At 43.9% G+C, this 21,786-nt stretch overlaps 1 protein-coding gene across 5 annotated transcripts in view; it reads left to right on the forward strand.

Moving 5' to 3' along the window:
- RUBCN (rubicon autophagy regulator) overlaps positions 1 to 21,786 on the forward strand; it is an 82,280-nt gene that overhangs the window by 19,226 nt on the left and 41,268 nt on the right. For 4 of the 5 annotated variants that reach the window (XM_070072240.2, XM_008266734.4, XM_008266733.5 and 1 more), the window contains exon 2: positions 11,054 to 11,207. The exons of the other annotated variant lie outside the window; for it this stretch is intronic. In XM_070072240.2, the coding sequence (XP_069928341.2) occupies positions 11,169 to 11,207 (39 nt within the window). In that variant the 5' untranslated portion in view covers positions 11,054 to 11,168. The remainder of the gene's footprint in view (positions 1 to 11,053; positions 11,208 to 21,786) is intronic. 5 annotated transcript variants of the gene reach the window in all.

Below are 21,786 nucleotides of genomic sequence, written 5' to 3' on the forward strand. Positions count from 1 at the left end.
TTCCTGTATTCTGTCTTCCTACAGCTGTTTCTGTTTTTTCTTTTTTTTTAAAGGCTTTATTACTTTTTCCACTAAATGGATTTAAAAAAATTTTTGTATTCATTTTTTAAAAGATTTTATTTATTTATTTGAGAGAGAGTTACAGACAGAGAGAAGGAGAAACAGAGAGAGAGGTCTTCCATCCACTAGTTCACTCCATTAATGGCCATAACAGCTGGAGCTGTGCCAATCCAAAGCCAGGAAACAGGAACTTCTTCTGGGTCTCTCACGTGGCTGCAGGGGCCCAAGCACTTGGGCCATTTTCTAATGCTTTCCCTGGTATCGCAGAGAGCTGAATCAGAAGAGGAACAGCTGGGATTCAAACCAGCACCTATGTGGGATGCCGGCGCTGCAGGTGGAGGCTTAGCCCAGTACACCACAGTGCTGGCTCCTGTATTCTTTTTTTTTTTTTAAGATTAATTTATTTATTTGAAAGTCAGAGTTACACACACAGAGAGAGAGGAGAGACATAGAGAGAGAGAGGTCTTCCATCCGATGGTTCCCTGCCCAGATGGCCGCAACGGCCAGGGCTGCGCCCATCCAAAGCCAGGAGCCAGGAGCTTCTTCCAGGTCTCCCACTCAGGTGCAGGGGTCCAAGCACTTGGGCCATCCTCTATTGCTTTCCCAGGCCATAGCAGAGAGCTGGATCAGAAGTGGAGCAGCCAGGACTAGAATCGGTGCCCATATGGGATATCGGCGCTTCAGGCCAGGGCGTTAACCCGCTGCACCACAGCGCCAGCCTCCCTCCTCTATTCATTTTTTTTTTTTTTTTTTGACAGGCAGAGTTAGACAGTGAGAGAGAGAGAGGGAGAGAGAGAGAGAGAAAGAGAAAGTCTTCCTTTCCGTTGGTTCACCCCCAAAATGGCCGTTATGGCCAGTGCACTGCGCTGATCCAAAGCCAGGAGCTAGGCGCTTCCTCCTGGTCTTCCATGTGGGTGCAGGGCACAAGGACCTGGGCCATCCTCCACTGCCTTCCCAGGCCACAGCAGAGAGCTGGACTGGCAGAGGAGCAACCGGGACAGAATCCAGCACCCCAACAGGGACTAGAACCCGGGGGTGCCGGTGCCGCTGGCAGAGGATTAGCCTAGTGAGCCATGGCGCCGGCCTGTATTCTTTTTTAAAATAACTTCTTTTCCTCCACCAGTGTCACCAAGCTACTTGGGTAATTATGTGTTCTTTCCAACATGATTGTTACTAGCAACTGTGTTAATGTAAAGTGACATTAATTAAAATTAATAAAATGTAGTATTTAAGTTTCTTAAGTGACTGCACTCAGATTTCAAGTTCTTGACAGCCACAGTGGCTAGTGGTCTCCAGATGGGACAGGGCATTTCCAGCATCACAGAAAGTTCAATTGGACAGTACTGTAACAGATTTTAATCGGGATTTTCCTAGAAGTAGATATAACAGCATGCTTACATGTTTTTAGTTTCTCTGGCTCAGGCTCACTTGGAATTTAATCCACACATGATTAGAAGGAAAGAAGATTGTTAAAGGAAATGATAAATTGCAGTTAGGAAATTGGCAGGCTGTCTCCCAAAGTGTGTGGTGCCTCTGTCATTGAAACTCACAGGAACCTCCTGGTTTGCAGGGCTAAAGGTGATTAATTCTCGACTAGATGATAGCAGAATCCCATCATTTCTAAAGGTTTCTAAGATGGCCTCCAATGATTTTTCTCAATTGGATTTTTTGAGAAGAAAGTAGGCCAGCGCTGCGGCTCACTAGGCTAATCCTCCGCCTTGAGGCGCCGGCACACCGGGTTCTAGTCCCGGTTGGGGCGCCGGATTCTGTCCCGGTTGCCCCTCTTCCAGGCCAGCTCTCTGCTGTGGCCAGGGAGTGCAGTGGAGGATGGCCCAAGTGCTTGGGCCCTGCACCCCATGGGAGACCAGGAAAAGCACCTGGCTCCTGGCTCCTGCCACCGGATCAGCGCGGTGCGGCGGCCATTGGAGGGTGAACCAATGGCAAAGGAAGACCTTTCTCTCTGTCTTTCTCTCTCACTGTCCACTCTGCCTGTCAAAAAAAAAAAAAAAAAAAAAAAAAAAAAAAGAGAAGAAAGTAGTTGGGGCTATATGCTGTTCTTTGCTCCCCCTCCTTCAAGACCATGCTTTTTTTTCTTTTGCAGGCTTAGGAGCCCTTAAAGAAAAATTCTAAAAGTTTTACGTGTGTGTTTTTTCCTGTTTATTTTTGGTTATTTCCTTATTGTCTCATTACTTTCTGGCCAGAGAATGTAGTCTATTCAACTCTGGAATTTTTTTAAAAAAACTTTATTTGAGAAGCAGAGAAACAAGACAGAAAGCTTCCATTGCTGGGGCACCAGGTTAAGCCTCCTCCTGGGACTCCAGCATCCCAGTTGGAGTCCTGGCTGCTCCACTCCTATCCAGCTCCCTGCTAATGTGCCTAGGAAAGGTCTGCATTGGCCGGAGGTGGAGTCAGGAGCCGGGAATGGAACGCAGGTACTCTGATGTGGGACACAGTCATCTTCACCACTAAGCTAAATGCTCACCTCTATTGACTCCTGTTTTGTGCCTAAATACAAGGCTGATTTTTGTGAATGTTCCCTGGGTGCTTTCACAAGATGTGCTCCTCTATGTGGAGCTTTTTCAACATATAATAGAACAGCTTTATCAATTACATATTATTCAACTTTTCTAATCACTTTTTTACTTTTGGTTTTCACGATCTGAATGTTAAAATTCCCATTACCACTGTTTCCCCTTTCCATTTTCACTTCTCTATTTATATGTTCTGTACTTTTTGACATATGCATGTGTATGTTTTGTTGTATTTCGTTATATTTTGAGGCCATGTTATTAAATACATAAAAATCAATGAGAGCTGTATCTTCATTATTTCTTTTTTGTCTTTTTAAATGATTCTTGCCTTGAATACAAGCTTTATATTAATATCAGTTTCCGATTGTCTTTTTGTTTAAGTTTTTAAATAGTTGAGTTTATTCTATTGCCATTTATTTTTCTCTTGTATCTGTTTGATCTTAATCCTGCCTTTTTTTTTTTTTTTTTGACAGGCAGAGTGGACAGTGAGAGAGAGAAAGGTCTTCCTTTGCCGTTGGTTCACTCTCCGATGGCTGCCGCGGCCGGCACGCTGCGGCCGGCGCACCACGCTGATCCGAAGGCAAGAGCCAGGTGCTTCTCCTGGTCTCCCATGGGGTGCAGGGCCCAAGCACTTGGGCCATCCTCCACTGCACTCCCGGGCCATAGCAGAGAGCTGGCCTGGAAGAGGGGCGACCGGGACAGAATCCGGAGCCCCGACCGGGACTAGAACCCGGTGTGCCGGCGCCGCTAGGCGGAGGATTAGCCTATTGAGCCACGGTGCCGGCTAATCCTGCCATTTTTTTTTTTTTTTTTTTTTTTTTTGACAGGCAGAGTGGACAGTGAGAGAGAGAGACAGAGAGAAAGGTCTTCCTTTTGCCGTTGGTTCACCCTCCAATGGCTGCCGCGGCCGGCGCGCTGCAGCCGGCGCACCGCGCTGATCCGATGGCAGGAGCCAGGAGCCAGGTGCTTTTCCTGGTCTCCCATGGGGTGCAGGGCCCAAGCACCTGGGCCATCCTCCACTGCACTCCCTGGCCACAGCAGAGGGCTGGATACTGCCATTTTTTAAAAATGATTTTTTTGTAGCGTTTTCTTCTCTTGACTTTTTTTTTTTTTTAAAGATTTATTTCGGGCCGGCGCCGCGGCTCACTAGGCTAATCCTCCGCCTAGCGGCGCCGGCACACCGGGTTCTAGTCCCGGTCGGGGCGCCGGATTCTGTCCCGGTTGCCCCTCTTCCAGGCCAGCCCTCTGCTGTGGCCAGGGAGTGCAGTGGAGGATGGCCCAGGTGCTTGGGCCCTGCACCCCATGGGAGACCAGGAAAAGCACCTGGCTCCTGGCTCCTGCCATCGGATCAGCGCGGTGCGCCGGCCGCAGCGCGCCGGCCGCGGCGGCCATTGGAGGGTGAACCAACAGCAAAGGAAGACCTTTCTCTCTGTCTCTCTCTCTCACTGTCCACTCTGCCTGTCAAAAAATTAAAAAAAAAAAAAAAAAAAAAAGATTTATTTCATTTACTTGCGAGGCAGAGCCACAGAGGCAGAGGCAGAGACAGAGAGGTCTTCCATCCACTGGGTCACTCCCCAAATGGCCACAGTGGCCAGAGCTAGGCCGATCTGAAGCCAGGAGCCTGGAACATCCTCCAGGTCTCCCACGTGGGTGCAGGGGCTCAAGGACCCAGGCCATCCTCTAGTGCTCTCCCAGGCCACCACAGGGAGTTGGATTTGAAGTAGAGCAGCCAGAACCAAACCTGTGCCCACACTGGATGCTGGCACTGCAGGCAGTGGCTCCACTCACGATGCCATTGCCTTTTTTAAAATGAGAAATAGAGGCCGGCGCCGCGGCTCACTAGGCTAATCCTCCGCCTTGCAGCGCTGGCACAACAGGTTCTAGTCCCGGTCGGGGCGCCGGATTCTGTCCCAGTTGCCCCTCTTCCAGGCCAGCTCTCTGCTATGGCCCAGGAGTGCAGTGGAGGATGGCCCAAGTGCTTGGGCCCTGCACCCCATGGGAGACCAGGAAAAGCACCTGGCTCCTGGCTTCGGATTAGCGCGATGCGCCGGCCGTAGTGCGCCGGCCGTGGCGGCCATTGGAGGGTGAACCAACAGCAAAAAGGAAGACCTTTCTCTCTGTCTCTCTCTCTCACTGTCCACTCTGCCTGTCAAAAAAAAAAAAAAAAAAAAGGAGAGAGAAATAGAGAGAAAAAGCTCTTCCAACCACTGGTTCACTGTCTTAAATGCCTGCAGTGTTGAGGACTGGCCTGAGCTGAATCTATGTGCCAGGATCTCAATTTAGGATACCCAAACAGAACCCAACTACTTGAGTCATCACCTTCTGTCTCCCAGTTAGGAGCTGGAACTAGGAATTGAACTCTGGCACTCTGATAAGGGATGCAGGCATCTTAACTGCTAAGCCAAACATCTACCCTGATTTTTAAGATAGTCTTGTTTTAGTTCTAATGATTAGTTCAATAATTGAACTGAAATTAGTTCAAGTTAGGTACACTTTACCTAAAACTGAGGAGGCTAAAACATTGTCTTCCTTCCTGTCTTTTGCTATTGAAGCAATGGTATGTCCCTCCGTAAAAGCATCTTACTACCAACCAATAGAAGGTGAGACTAAAGTAGCTTTCTTTTATACACATAAAATCAACTTTATTGTCTTATAGTGAAACTTTGTTTCTCCCATTTTGTCAAGCAGGTTTAGCATGTGTGCTTAGTACAAGGCATATCCATAATTTCAGAAAGTCTTTCCCAGATTTCGTGCTCCTGTGAAGGTTCTGTGGTGTAAACATGGCACTCTGGAATCTGTGCTCACCAAGGAGAGATTTGACCTTAGTTTAAATGCAGTTGAAGTAGTCTTTGGATGTGGGGCCCTGTGACCAGACTTAATTAAATTACAGGTTGTCCAATCCCACAGAATTTTTGGCAGAATTTTCCTTGAGGTAGAATAGATAAGAAGACTTTATTCTTAGGTACCTTTCCTGATTTAGCTGGATTCATTAGATTTATATGATTGGAAGTTCAAAGAGGGGAAGGGACAGAGAAAAAAGAATGTTATTGCCTGTTTATGATGGTGCTTTCTATGGATTGTCACTAACACTCTCCCTAATGAAGCAGTTGTTATCTCCTCACAGTGAGGGAACTGAAACTTAAAAATTTTACATGGCTTGCTCAAGACTGCACATCTAGTTTCTGTAGAGCTAATATTCAAATTTATGGAGCTTAACTTGATGTTTGTACTTTTCTACTGGGTGACATTTTCCCCCTTGCTTCTTACTGAAATGCAAAAGAAATTGAAAAGACACAATACCTTTCCTTAAGGAATTGAGACATAAGCCATTCAACAATTTTTTTTTCACGTGTTAGGAGGAAAGGACAGCTTATGCTATGGGGGTTCTAACAAGGGGATTACAAGTTAGTGGGTCAGATTATTTGGAACTTCTTGGGAGGAGGTTGAATTAGAGCTGAGCTTGAATCCCTGAATGGAGTGACAAGAGGCATTCCAAGTGGAAAGGCCCGAATGAACACAGGCAGGGAGAGGTTGGCATGTTTTTAGTAGGGTGTTGGAGAGAGAGTGACTGTATTCAGATCGAGGAGTACTGAGCAAGAAAGTTGGCATTTAGATAGGGGCCAACTGATGGAAAATATTTGAACTTCATGCTGACCATCAGTGGCAAGATTCCTGACGTAAGGAATTTTCCTTCTTTGTTAAGTCTACTCACTGTAGAAATTCAATAAATTTGGTATCATTCAAATTCATGGTGGTTAGTGAGATATTTGTTGAATAGGTATGAGGTTATAAAGCGTGTCTAGAGATATGCTTATTTGCTCCCAGACCTTAAGATTGTGCTGTTAACCATTAAAGGGATGGGGCTGGCCAAAGGTTAGGTTCTCCTGAGTGCCCCAGAGTATATAACAGAGTTATTTGTTTCCTATAAGCATTTTAATTTATTGAAAAGGCAGCATAAGTATGTACATAGTCTACAATTTAAGTGCTGTATAATAAAAAACTGAAAATACGTAGCCAGATAAGAAGAAAACCTAAACACAAATTAAATGTGGTAGTCCCTCAATACCTCAGTGTCACCAAAAAATCATTTCATTTTGTTTTTCTTTACCTCAAGGAGGAACCCATTACTTCTTTCCAGGAAGTGCTCTCTGGCTTTCATAGTCCCAGGGGCTTGCCTGACCGCAATCTTGGGATTTTAGCAATGTACAGATGCAACAAGAAAAGCCAGCCAGCCAGTCCTCACCAGGATCCAACCATTCCAGTACCCTGATCCTGGACTTCCCCACCTCTACAATGTGGGGGATAAATGTCTGTTGTCTGGGCAGCATTGTGGCATAGTGGGTAAAGCCGCTGCCTGAGATGCTGACATCCTGCCCGATTTGATACTTTTTTAAAAATAACATTTGTTGCCAGCGCCGCGGCTCACTAGGCTAATCCTCCGCCTAGTGGCGCCGGCACACCGGGTTCTAGTCCTGGTCGGGGCGCCGGATTCTGTCCCGGTTGCCCCTCTTCCAGGCCAGCTCTCTGCTGTGGCCAGGGAGTGCAGTGGAGGATGGCCCAGGTGCTTGGGCCCTGCACCCCATGGGAGACCAGGAAAAGCACCTGGCTCCTGGCTCCTGCCATCGGATCAGCGCGGTGCGCCGGCTGCAGCGCGCCGGCCGCAGCGGCCATTGGAGGGTGAACCAACGGCAAAGGAAGACCTTTCTCTCTGTCTCTCTCTCTCACTGTCCACTCTGCCTGTCAAAAAAAAAAAAAATAATAATAATAATAATAACATTTGTTTGTAACTTTTGTCTTTTAATCTTGAGTGTCAGTGTAATTTGGCAAGCTTAAGACCAAATTGATTTTGGGAAAACTTTTTCCCCAGATATTTTTGTCTGAGTTATTTAAGCAATTTTGTTCCTCTTGAGAGGAGGACTGTGGTCAAAATCCTCCCAGAAGAAAATAGGTGGGGCTTTTTTTTTGAGATTGGCTTTACTGTGAGTTGATGAAAATGATTCAGGTAGAGATGAGTTCTTTTGTGCCTTGCCTCTTAGGCCTGGTTCTTCCCCAGTGTAGAGTGAAACACTTAAGTAAGAAAGAAGTGCTTTTGCCTGCGCCGCGGCTCACTAGGCTAATCCTACGCCTGCAGCGCGTGCACACCAGGTTCTAGTCCCGGTCGGGGCGCCGGATTCTGTCCCGGTTGCCCCTCTTCCAGGCCAGCTCTCTGCTGTGGCCAGGGAGTGCAGTGGAGGATGGCCCAAGTGCTTGGGCCCTGCACCCCATGGGAGACCAGGAGAAGCTCCTGGCTTCAGATCAGCATGGTGCGCCGGCCGCAGCGCACTGGCCGCGGTGGCCATTGGAGGGTGAAAGAAGACCTTTCTCTCTGTCTCTCTCTCTCTCACTGTCCACTCTGCCTGTCAAAAAAAAAAAAAAAAAAAGAAAAAGTGCTTTTAATTGCTGGTAATTAAAGAAGATAGCATTCTTGTGTACCTGCAGAAGTGGCCCTAGGAAGAGCTGCTTTGCACCTAATACATTTCAGTGGCCTTACCTATGCCCTGATAAAGGTTACATGTGAATGCAGGATGATACCATGCAAATAATTATTGCCAAACAGGTTTAACCTAGGAAGAACCAACCTTACCAGCTGAAAATGTGTCTAGAGAATAGGGAAAGGATACATGATTGTTCCGTAGTGATTCAGGCATGAATGGTTTAATCCAACCACTGTGTATAGCCTTCAACTGAATTTAGTATTTCAATTTTCTGAAAAGGATAACTGTATCATTAGGGTAAAGGATCCTAAAAAGGTGTTGACACAGATTACTGTGTAAATCAATTTTTTAAAAAAAGCTTGATTTTCTTCTATGTGAGCATCTACCAAATGTAGTCTGTTTGGTGTTTTGTAGAGTAAGAGCCACATCCTTTTTTAACTTTGGCATCTCACACACACTTTGTTGTTGAGAAAGGAAGTTCTCTAGTTCTTTGTCCAGAGAGCATTATTAGTAGATCTGAAGACTCAGCATTAGTAGAATGTCAGTGCTTCCTGCGTAATTTTGAAAGCAATGCCCTAGGATAATAAGGAGCTTGATGTCAGCTTTTGGAAATTATCATGATGATCTTTGACAGTTAACCTTGTGAGATCAATACATAAGGAATCACAGCACAGATATACACAGTCACCTGATGAGCCAAACTGGCTCTCAGGCCTGTAAGACTTGATTATAACCTCTTGGAATGTGAAAACTGTGTCAACCAGAATAGACCAGAGGTTAGTTAGCCCTGAGGAAGCGTAGTAGATGCCAAGTAACTGAGCAAAAGTGGACAGTCAGCTGGTGTCTCTGATGGCATCTTCTCACACTGTAATGCTAAATGGTGTTTCAGTGACCACCCAAGTCCTGGGTGCGTTTTAGTTATCTTTGAGATATTTCTCGGGACAGGTGTAGAAATAGAATAAAGGAAGTTTGGTGAGTCAAATGTTCAGTGACATAAGGTTAGGAAAATGTGGACTTTCCTAATTTAAATAAATTCTCGGTCGGAAGGCCTTTAGAGCAAAAGACAAGAATGAGATCCATCTGGCCTTGCCTTTTTAATTAGCAATCCTATATCATACCTAGCTTCTTCATTAGTTTTGTCTGCCTTTGCTTTATTCATCCACTTTCCTGAAATAGCTCATTAAATGTACAAAAGAGGTTAGTTTTGAGAATGGTAGAAAGGATTTTAGTCTGGGTCTCTCCTACCCCCATAGGTATGTAAATGATATAAAACATTTATGGTGAAAGTTCCCTGAAGAATCATTGCCATTCATAGGATGACTGTCCTTAAAAAATAAAAGAGGGGTCGGTGCTGTGGCATAGTGGGTAAAGTTGCCACCTGCAATGCCAGCATCCTATATGGGCGCCAGTTTGAGTCCTGGCTGCTCCACTTCCAATCCAGCTCTCTGCTATGGCCTGGAAAAGCAGTAGAAGATGGCCCAAGTGCTTGGGCCCTCACACCCACGTGGGAGACCTGGAGGATGCTCTTGGCTTCTGGCTTTGGATCAGTGTAGCTCCAGCTGTTGCAGCCAGTTGAGGAGTGAACCAGCAGGATGGAAGACCTCTCTTTCTGCGTCTGCCTCTGCCTCTGGCTCTCTGTAACTCTGCCTTTCAAATAAAATTTAAAAATCTTAAAAAAAAATGGTATTCTTTTTAAAATTTATTTATTTACTTTTTATTTGAAAGTCAGAGAGAGACAGAGACAGATGTCTCCCATCTGCTGGTTCACTCCCCAAATGCCTGCAAGAGCTGAGGCTGGGTCAGGTTGTTGCCAGGAGCCTGGAATGAAATCTAGGTCTCCCTCATGAGTGGCAGGGATCCAACTATTTGAACCATCACCTGCTGCCTCCTAGTGTACACATTAGCAGGAGGTTAGAATTGGGAGCAGAGCCAGCACTTAAACCCAGGCACTCTGATATGGGATGTGGGTGTCCCAAGTGGTATTTTAACCACTAAACCAAATGCTCACCCTGAGTGTAGTACTCTAATAAGAAATATGAAAGGGCAAGGTAAAGCATGCAGTGTCACAATTGGGAGCCTCAGAAAAGAAATTTGATATTTCATCCGCTTATGTTTTCCTTATGCAAGTTGATTTCTGTACATCTCTTTCCATTCAGTTACTTGGAAACTGTGCTGAGAAATGCTGGGGACTTCACAGGAACTTGGAATATCATCTAAGGCAGCAGCTTTCAAACTTCTCCAGTAAAGTTCTTCAGATGGTCTAGGAGAATGAACCAGTAGTTGACTGGTTTGGGAGCATGTCCCAAAACACAACTCAGTGCAAATTTAAAATACATTTTTCTCAATTTTAGATTAAAAACCATGAGCTACTCATATTGTTACCCATAACATTTGTGTGTGGGTATGAATGTAAATCATTTTCTATCCTTTGCTATGCTGTTTTTAGTGCTTGGAAATACGGTGAATAAAAAATGATGTTTTGGCTTTTTTGTTTGGCAAAAGATTTCTGTTTCTGAGTGGATGCCCTCATCCTGTATATGAGGGGTCTTAAAAAGATGCATGGAAAATGCATATGCATTTCAAATTTTTTTGCACCAAAATAAACATCTTTTAATTCTGTTTTCCTTGAAATTTTTGAGGTACCTTTATATTGTCAATGGACTGTCATTGTTCAGAAATGGATCTTCAGGAATCATACTCCTAAAAACACAGGATTAAAGACTACTTATCTAAGTACTGAGTAAGAGTTAGTGAAAATCACTTTACAAAGCATAGTGTTTGTTGTTTGTTTGCTTTTATTTTTATTTTTAGTGTTCTTTGCGACTTCAGTCCTCTCAAAGTTAAGTCTTCTGCCTCAGTGAAAAATTAGCAGGGGAGAGAATGTTAGGTTGGGGGGCAGGATGCTCCTTGGCTTAGACTTTCTTTGACATGATCAGGATTAGGTACAACAGAGTTAACTAACCACTGGTATAATCAATGCACTTGCAGGAGGGAGCACTGGCAGTTGCTGGGTAATTTGAAGACGACTGTGGAGGGTTTGGTGTCGGCCAATAGCCCCAATGTCTGGTCCAAGTATGGTGGTCTGGAACGGCTTTGCAGGGACATGCAGAGCATCCTCTACCATGGTCTCATCCATGACCAGGTATGTAGAAATATCTTTTGCCACATTTGTTGAATCATTTGCTGGAAAGAAGTGGTTGCAGTTAGCTGATTGTTAGGGAGAAGATGAAGGCCACTAGTCTCTGAACTCTTGAGGGCAAGACTGCGACTGAATGCATATATTTTTTATATCCAAAGGTATGTGGATGTCAGAGAATGGATTAATTATTGTGTAGGACAGCAAATCAGCAACAAGAGGTTAGGTCCGTTTGTTCGGTCCCTGTTGCTATAATAAGTGACGACCAGCTCGATGTTGAAATACGTGTCAGCAGTCTGAAACCAAAGTGTATACAAGGCTGCTGCACTCCCTCTGGAGGCTCTGGGGAGAAGCTGTTTCCTTGCCCTCTTCAGCTTTTAGAACTGCATTCCTTGAATTTGGCTCTTGGCCCCTTCCTCCCTGTTCAAAGCCATCAACACAGCATCTTAAAATCTGGTTTTCTTTGTGAATTTATTTTAATTATTTGAAAAGCAGAGTTACTGAGAGTTTTTTTCCTTTTTTTTGAAAGCTTTTATTTAATAAATATAAATTTCATAGGTACAGCTTTTTGGAATATAGCGGTTCTCCCCCCCCCCCAACCTTAACTCCCTTCCCACCTCTTACTCCCTCTCTCATCTCATTCTTCATTAAGATTCATTTTTAATTATATATATATATATACAGAAGATCAACTCTATACTAAGTAAAGATTTCCACAGTTTGCACCCACACAGACACACAAAGTATGAAGTACTGTTTGAAGACTAGTTTTACCATTAATTCTCATAGTACAACTCATTGAAGATAGGTCCTACATGGGGAGCAAGTGCATAGTAACTCCTGTTGTTGATTTAATAATTGACACTCTTATTTATGATGTCAGTGATCACCCAAGGCTCCTGTCATGAGCTGCCAAGGCTATGGAAGCCTCTTGAGTCCACAAACTCCATCAGTATTTAGACAGGGCCATAATCAAAGTGGAAGTTCTCTCCTCCCTTTAGAGAAAGATACCTCCTTATTTGATGGTCCTGTATTTCCACTGGGATCTCACTCACAGAGATCTTTCATGTAGGCCATTTTTTGCCAGTATCTTGGCTTTCCATGCCTGAAATGCTCTCATGGTCTTTTTAGCCAGATCCAAATGCCTTAAGGATTGATTCTAAGGCCAGAGTGCTGTTTAAGGAGTTTGTCATTCTATGAGTCTGCTGTGTGGCCTGCTTTCCATGTTGGATCATTCTCTCCTTTTTAGATCTTCCACCTGCTGGTTCATTTTCCAAATGGCTGCAATAGCCAGGATAGGGCCAGGCTGAAGCCAGGAGCCAGGAGCTTCTTTTGGGTCTCACACATGGGGGCAGGGGCCCAAGCACTTGTGCCATCTTCTACTGCCTTCCCAGGCACATTAGCATGGAGCTGGATCAGAAGTGGTGTAGCCAAGACTAGGATGCTGGCATCGCAGGTGGCAGCTTTACTTGCTATGCCTTGATGCTGGCCCCCAAATCTGTTTCATATAACCTTCCTTCCCTATGATCTCCTACTTCCCTCCCAGAAGGACCTCTGTAATTATAGTATGCCTACCTGATAATTCAGGGTAATCCTCCTGTTCCAAAACCATTAATTTAATCACACCTGCAAAATTCTTTTTTTTTTTTTTTTTTACCATGAAAAGTAATGTTTATAGTTCATATGAATTAGAACATGGATATGTTGGCAAGCTATTTTTAGCCAGGAAGCTTTTTCTTAATCTTAGTCTTGATGAAAACCATGTTGTTTTTTCAAAAGTAGGTAGAAAAAGAGGTAAAAATGTATTCAGCTTCTGACTTGCATACAGGAAATGTTTCTCCAGAGTGAGAAGATGAAACTCTACATGCTAAGTTATATTAAGTGTGTCTGCCAGAGTGGGTGGTTAGCCCACATTCCAATTCAAGTGCCTGGGTTTGAGTCCCTGCTGTAGCTTCTCACTCCAGTGTCCCAGCAGTGCAGATCCTGGGTGGCAACAGTGAAGGCTCAAGTAGTTGGGTTCCTGCCACCCACATGGGAGACCTGGGTTAAGTCCTTGGCTGCCAGCTTTGGCCTGGCTCAGTCCTAGATGTTATAGTCATTTGGGGAATGAGCCAACAGACGGGAGCTTTGTCTTCTCTATATCTCTCTGTCTCCCAGATGTAAAAAAAAAAAAAATTAATTAATTAATTAATTAAAAATAAAACAAAAATAAAACAAAACAAAAGTACTTTCTTCTGGGGAAGTCCTTTTGCCTGGAAAACAGTGTTATCCAGTGGTAATACATGCTTAAGCTTGATGAGATTGGTGTAAGTGGAATTGATGTTTCATTCTTGATGCAAAATCATTAGTTCCTCCTTTATTTCTGTTTGAAATAAAATTTCCATTTGTTCCCCAAGTTTAAACTTTGGTTATTGCTATCTTTACTTTGATTTGGTAATAGGAAGAAATAAGTATGTGCTTTCCCTACAGGGGTATGATAATTCATCTCAAAATACGTGTGGAAACTCTAGCAGGTATGTGAGTGACTAGTGAAAAGAAGAAAGGATTAGCATGAATAGTTAATAGGTAATGGTCCACGGTAGGCCAGGCTGCCTGGGTTCAAATTTCTGCTCCTTTTTTTACGAGCTGTGTTACCTTGGACAAGATACTTAACCTCTCTGTGTTCTAGTTTCCCCACCTGTGAAATGTGGCTGTGTCTGTCTCTAAGACTATTGTGAGCATTAACTGCTTTAGTCCGTGTAAAGCACTGAAAAGTATAGTGAGAGCTAGCCAGTGTGCTGGGAAGAGAAGGATGGAGACAAGGACAAAGATGACCTGACGTTGGGAGTTTTCCTTTTGGTAGCATCCTGAGACATGTCTGAAAAAGATTTATAAAATATTATAGTTTTGGCCGGCGCCACAGCTCACTAAGCTAATCCTCTGCCTGTGGCGCTGGCACCCCGAGTTCTAGTCCCGATTGGGGCGCTGGATTCTGTCTCGGTTGCTCCTCTTCCAGTCCAGCTCTCTGCTGTGGCCCAGGAAGGCAGTGGAGAATGCATGGGAGGTCAGGAGGAAGCATCTGGCTCCTGGCTTTGGATCGGTGCAGTGTGCCAGCTGTGGTGGCCAATTTGGGGGGTGAACTAATGGAAGGAAGACCTTTCTCTCTGTCTCTCTCTCACTGTCTAACTCTGCCTGTCCAAAAAAAAAATCGTAGTTTTTAGGATATTCTCTAAGTTTTATTTTGTAGGTAACTGGTTGTGAATGCTTATGAATAGCAGTTTTGATTATAGCTTTAGTATTTTTCAGTATAAACTTTACTAACATTGATTTTCTTTTCCTTTATATTCTCAAACACTCTAATTGGTTTTCAGTTTTGTAAATGAGCAGCATCCAATAATACTTAATGGTTTTTGCTTTCCTTGACAGTTACTGCATTTGCAGTGTTTTAAATAAGGCTTGCTCTGGATAAAATTGATAAATGATTATTTAGAATTTGGTATCTTCCTCCTTACCCCCTCCAAAAAAAAAAATCAGACCTCACAAATACATGCATAATCATAAGCTCACAAATATTCATGTCCTCCCATGTCAGGACTTCATATTTTTCCTTAAACTCCCTTCCTCTGAGCCAAGTTTGTCTTTTTATTGAAAGTTATTCTAAGCCATTGGTCACATTGGAAAAGAGCTTATCAGTTAATTGGTTCTAAAATATGAAGTATTCATACTTGACATGATTTAATGTGTTACCTTCCCTTCTAGAAATCTGTGCATGTTACCTCTGAATAGTATTTTTGTTTTGCTTTTAAAGATCAGTGTGTTTGTTTATTTGAAATGAAGAGTAACATGTAGAGAGAGAGAATCTTCCATCTGCTGGTTTGCTCCCCAAATGCCTACAACAGCAGAGGCTGGGTGGGCCAGGCCAAAGCCAGGAGCCAGGGACTACATCCAGGTTTCCCACATGGGTGACAGGGACCTAGGTACTTGGGCCATCATCTACTCCCTCCCTGGCTCATTAACAGAAAATTGGATCAAAAGAAGAAGTAGACCTTGAACCCAGGTACTCCGGTATATGATGTGGATGTCCCAAACTGCAGTTTAACCCACTGAGCCATGACACCTGTGCCTGAACAGTGGTTTTAACCAGTGTTCTTGTTGGTTATTTTATTTATTTATTTGAGAGGTAGAGTTACAGACAGTGAGAGGTAGAGAAAGAGAGAGAGAGAGATCGGTCTTCCATCTGCTGGTTCACTTCCCAATTGGCCGAAACAGCTAGAACTGAGCTGATCCAGAGCCAGGAGCTTCTTCCAGGTCTCCCACAGGTGTGCAGGTGCCCAAGCCCTTGGGCCATCTTCTGCTGCTTTCCCAGGCCACAGCAGGAAGCTGGATTGGAAGTGGAGCAGCTGGGACTAGAACCGGCACCCATATAGGCTGGCACCTCAGGCAGAGGATTAACCTACTGTGCCACAGTGCCGGCACTGATATTTTTAGGATTTAGTGGGCAAGTTGGCTGATGTTAGATTTTTCCTATTCATAGTAAGTTCTGAAGGTGAGGCTTTCTCTGTTTAAAAATTTTTTTGATTGATTAATTTATTTGAAAGGCAGAATGACGGAGACAAGGAGAGACCTTACATTCACTAGGATTCCTGCAGCAGCTGGGGCTGGGCCAGGCCAAACCTAGGAACTCCATCTTGGTCTCCCATATGGAAGGCAGGAATCCAAGTACTTGGGCTATTATTTGTTGCTTGTCAGGTACATTTGCAGGAAGCTGATGGATGCAGAGGTGGAGCTCAGTCCAGGTACTACCGTATATGTTGAGGGCATCCCAAACAGCAGCTTAACCCTTTGCACTTCAACGCCTGACCCAAGGCTCTCTTTTTTAAAGAATTTTGAAGATAGAAAAAAGTGTATTCTTTTAAAGAACTGAATTTATCTAAATGGCCATCATTTTAAAAACGCTGGGTTGGGTATTGGCCTGGTCATTGTCACCTGTTAACATACCTGCATCCCATATTAAAATACCTGTGCAAATTCTTGACTTCAGCTTACTGCTAATGCAGACCCTTGGAGACCGTGGTAATGCCTCAAGCAGTTGAGTCTCTGCCACCCACATGGGACACCTAGATTGAGCTGCTGGCTCCTGAGTTTGGCCTGGCCCAGTGTTGACCATTGTGGACATTTGGGGGGTGAACCAGTAGATGGGAGTTCTTTCTGTCTGTCTCTTTTCCTCTTTCGATTTCAAGTAAATAAAACTAAAATGAAATAAGAGCACCATTCTAGGAATTTGGAGGTAACATTGTGTAATAGACTGACAGAAGACTAATCAAATAAAATCTGGATCAAAATCCAGACTCACTGCTCAGGTCTTTGGGGCATAAAATTACATTGTAGTTAAAATTAGGGACTGTTTAGTCAGATTGCTCACAGTTTAATCTCAGCTTCATCATTAACTATGTGGTATTGCTTAAGTTGCATCTCTCTTGGTAACTCTTTGTAGAACTGGGTAATAACCCTGGTACCTACCTCATAGGGCTGTGAGAATTAGGTGGTGCATGAAGAGGATTAGAACACAGTTGTCTGGCTGGTGCTTGGTGTAGAAAGAAGGTTCAGTCTCTGCATGAAGTGCCTGCATCCCATATGGGCATTAATTTGAGTCCCAGCTGCTCCACTTCCAATCCAGCTCCCTGCCAATGTGCCTGGGAAAGCAGCAGAAGATGGCCCAAGTTCTTGGGTCCCTGTACCCACATGGAAGACCCTACCCACATGGAAGACCCGGAAGAAGCTCCTAGCTCCGGCCTGGCACAGCCATTGTGGCCATTTGGGGAGTGAACCAGTGGATGGAAGAGTCTCTTCTTCTTCTTTTTTTTTTTTTTGACAGGCAGAGTGGACAGTGAGAAAGATAGAGAGAAAGGTCTTCCTTTGCCGTTGGTTCACCCTCCAATGGCCGCCGCGGCCGGTGCGCTGCGGCCGGCGCGCTGCGGCCGGCACACCGCGCTGATCCGATGGCAGGAGCCAGGTACTTCTCCTGGTCTCCCATGGGGTGCAGGGCCTAAGGACTTGGGCCATTCTCCACTGCACTCCCTGGCCACAGCAGAGAGCTGGCCTGGAAGAGGGGCAACTGGGACAGAATCTGGCTCCCCAACCGGGACTAGAACCCAGTGTGCTGGCGCCGCAAGGCGGAGGATTAGCGTAGTGAGCCGCGGCGCTGGCCCGGAAGAGTCTCTTTCTATCCTCTCTATATCTTTGCCTTTCAAATAAATAAATCTTAAAAAAAATTGTGAGTTAATTTTAGCTAGTAGGAAATATTAATTTTTTTAATCTTGTTGCCCTTCTCATCCGTAAAAATGAAAATACCAAAAAATTAAGTGAAAGAGCATCTGAATTTGCCTAGCACAGTTTGCGGCACATATAGGAAGCAATAAATGTTCCTTTCTTTTTTTAGTTTCCAATTATAAAATCCTGTGTGTGTCGGTGTAGATAAGAACTTTGAAATTTGCAAAACAGTGAAGTTAGCCTACTGAAATGTGGTTTCTGCCCTTACCACTGATGATCTGACCTGCAACTTAAGTAAAATGGTATCCATGTTACCAAACCCAATGAACATTTCTCTTTTGAACACCTTTGAACACTGTTGACCATTATCATACCTTGATTTGTGTGACATTATCTTCTGATGTGACAGACAGTATTTTACCTCTGTAACTACTCCTCAGTTTTTTTCCCTGGGATTTCTTCCTCTTGGATTGTCTAAAATGGGATTCTGCCCTTATATTGTTATGTCTTCTTTCTATGTACCTTTTCCTGAAGCAATTTTATCCACTTACATTTTTTTTAAAGATTTTATTTATTTTATTTGAGAGTTAGAGTTACAGACAGTGAGAGGGAGAAACAGAGAGAAAGGTCTTCCTTCCATTGGTTCACTCTCCAAACAGCCACAATGGCCGGAGTTGCACTGATCCGAAGCCAGGAGCCTCCTCCTGGTCTACCACATGGGTGCAGAGGCCCAAGGACCTGGGCCATCTTCCACAGCTTTCCCAGGCCATAGTAGAGAGCTGGACTGAAATTGGAGTAGCCAGGACTCAAACCAGTGCCCAAATGGGATGCCGGCACCACAGGCGGAGGATTAACCTACTGCGCTACAGCACCGGCCCCGCACTTAATTGTTTAATGTTTACCCATCCACTGCTGACCCCCAGCTCAGACATCATTGCTGAACTGTGGATGCAGAAAACCAGCTGTTTCCTGTATATCATCAGCTGGCTGGCTGTCCTACAGACCAGGCATAACTTGACCAAAACTAAACTATTTTCTCTCTTGAGATTGCCCTTCCTCGCAATATTCTTTCTACTAATTTGTGGCATTGACCTACTGAGTGCCGTAAGCCAGAAACTTGGAAATTATGCCAACATGTTTTGTAAAAACTCAGTGTAAGTTTTCCAGGCAGATGACCAAAATAGTTACCAGAGTAGTGGTGCTGCCATTCAGTGATTAAAATATTTGCAAATAAATTCTTTTCTTGACCCCGTTAAAAATTTTACATTGTCATCTAGAATAATCACTGAACCATATTTAGTGACAGTTTATCCATCGGTGCCAGAAAGAGAAATGTGTCATGATGATACAGTAAAGTCAATGAGATTTCAAATGAAAGATGTTCGGTAAATGCAAGACACTATTAATTTATCTTGGTATAGTTATAAAAAATGATAATATCTGTGAAAGTGCCTGGTTATCAGAATGAAACATACCAAAGTACATTGTCACCTACAAAACAGCAGTAATATTAGTAAGTGGAAGTAGAGCAAACCAGCAAATGACATTGATACACACACACTTGACTGTTACAGGCTCTAGTGGGGGAGAATCAAAAACAAAATTCAGGCCAATTTCTCTGCTGCTTGGTTCTGCCTTGTAAAGATCTAACAAAGTCCTGTGTCAAGGACTTGTTTTTCCCTTTTATTTCCTCCCTAAAGATTAAGGCTTTCAAGGGTTTCAGGCTGCTTTGTCATCAGGAAGCTATTCTGGTACCCTGCCCTTGGAGGGGGGAAGGGATACGATGATTCATGTGGGTCATAGCTCCCCGTGTTTTCATAAGGATGTGTTATGAATATGAGTTGTATTTTTAAAAATCACTCAGGGCCTTAGGAAATCTGTAGCATCATGACCATATTCTTAGAGAGGTATATTTTGCTTGACAGCCTACCTCCGGGCTACTTTTTTTTTTTTTCCTTTTTAGAAATTTGTTTTCTTGGGGCCATTCCATTGTTGTGACGTAGCAGGTAAAGCCCCCGCCTGCAGTGCCGACATCCCATATGGGCACCAGTTCGAGTCCTGGCTGCTAATGTGCTTGGGAAAGCAGTGGAAGATGCCCAAATACTCGGGGACCTGAAAGACTGGCTCCTGCATTCGGCCTGTCTCAGCCCTGGCCATTGTAGCCGTTTGGGAAGTGAACCAGTGGATGGAAGATCTCTCTCTCTGTAACTTTGCCTTTCAAATAAATTAATTAATTTTTAAAAAAGAAATTTGTTTTCTTAATTTTTATTTACTTTCACTTGATTCAAGGGAGAGACAGAAAAAGAGATCTTCCATCCACTGGTTCACTCCCCAAGTTCCCACAACATCCAGGGCTAGACCAGGATGAAGCCAGGAGCCAGGATTTCAGTCTGGACCTCCCACGTGGGTGGCAGGGACCAAGTACATGGGTCATCAACTTCTGCCTCCCTGGATGCACATTAGTAGGAAGCTGGATTGGAAACTAAGGAGCCAGTACTTGAACCAGGCACTCTGATATGGGATGTGGGCATCCCAAGCAGTGACTTCAACCCTGTGCAAACAACACCTATCTCAGGCTACCTTTTTTTTTTTATTTTTTTTTATTTTTTTTATTTTTTGACAGGCAGAGTGGACAGTGAGAGAGAGAGACAGAGAGAAAGGTCTTCCTTTGCCGCTGGTTCACCCTCCAATGGCCGCCGCGGCCGGCGCGCTGCGGCCGGCGCACCGCGCTGATCCGATGGCAGGAGCCAGGAGCCAGGCGCTTTTCCTGGTCTCCCATGGGGTGCAGGGCCCAAGCACCTGGGCCATTCTCCACTGCACTCCCTGGCCACAGCAGAGGGCTGGCCTGGAACAGGGGCAACCGGGACAGAATCCGGCGCCCCAACCGGGACTAGAACCCGGTGTGCCGGCGCCGCTAGGCGGAGGATTAGCCTAGTGAGCCGTGGCGCCGGCCCCCAGGCTACCTTTAAGAGCTTCCACAAGACAAAGTATAATTGGTAACCTCTTTGTTGCTGCTTAGAAATGTCGGGGACACTCTTTCCCTGAGATTGCTCAACTGAATAGAAGTAAAAGGAGTCCCCTTTTAATCTACCACCAAGAAGATACCTGTTCTTGGCAACATAGATAGCCCAATATAAAAAAGGTTAATGGGAAAGACTTAATGTGTTTTTTCGTTTGTTTGTTTCCCTGAATATATCAGTATATTTTTGTTTGTTAAAAATTTGGAAAATACAAAAAGGATTTTATAAGAAAACAGATATCACCAATAATCTCAACACAAAGTAATAACAACCATTTTTAACATTTTAGTAGAGCTTCTTATATATTTATGTGCTTTTTAAAATATTGGGATTGTACTATATGTAACACTCTGTAACTTGCTTTAAATTATTTAATTTTTTAAATAGATAATATATCTTACAGGGTTAAAATGTCAAAAACTATGAAACCATATAGAGTGAGAAGTCTTGTTCTATTAGATAATTGCTGTTTATTAGTTTGTATTCAGATAATTTTTAAAAGTAATTTTATACAAATAGTAATCTCTTGCCTTTTTCATTACATTCATTCTTCTTTATAACTATTTTATAATACTCTGTTGTATGTATGTACCATCATTTATTTATCCATCCCCAGTGATGGATATTTAGATTGCTTCCATTCATTTGCTGTGAGTACCAATGCTTGTATATAGATATTTTATCCTTTACTATAAGATTTTTAGGCTAACAGGTATATGCATTTGAATTTGGTAGCAGTTGCTGAACTGCCCTCCAGGAGAAAGTTATGTATATTTGTGCCCTCCTTAGCAGTGAATGAACATCTGATTCCCTACACTCTTGCCAGTATAAGGGGCTATACATTTTATTTAAGTTCTTGCCCCTACAGAGATAAGAATTCAAGGCACAGATATAAATACAATACACAAGTGAGAGCAACATGTATTTAAAATTGAGAGAATGAATATACGTTCACACATGAGTGTGGGCAACTCCACATGGAGACACACTTCACGAATGGGCCAAAGAGTTACCTATGAGAGGTATGGGAGGAGGCCAGCAAAGGACCCAAAAGCAAGGGCCAGAAGCCACAAAGCAAAAGGGCCATTCTCACATGTAACCATCCCTTTTATGGTGTAGAGGGTGGTGCCCTAATTGAATATACACACAAGATAGAGTCTGGTCAGGGTTTAGTATGTGTGAGGCTTTCTGGGGATTTTAATGGTGCCTCCAAGTGGAGCTTAACTTCTACCTGGCCATAATGGCATCTTTTCCTTACTGGTGTGGGACGAGCAGGTACATCATAGAAAAAGTGTATATATTGGATTGACAGGTAA

This window comes from Oryctolagus cuniculus, chromosome 4 (assembly GCF_051225735.1).
Source record: "Oryctolagus cuniculus isolate XC-2025 breed Fujian yellow rabbit chromosome 4, ASM5122573v1, whole genome shotgun sequence".
Taxonomy (NCBI): Eukaryota; Metazoa; Chordata; class Mammalia; order Lagomorpha; family Leporidae; genus Oryctolagus; species Oryctolagus cuniculus.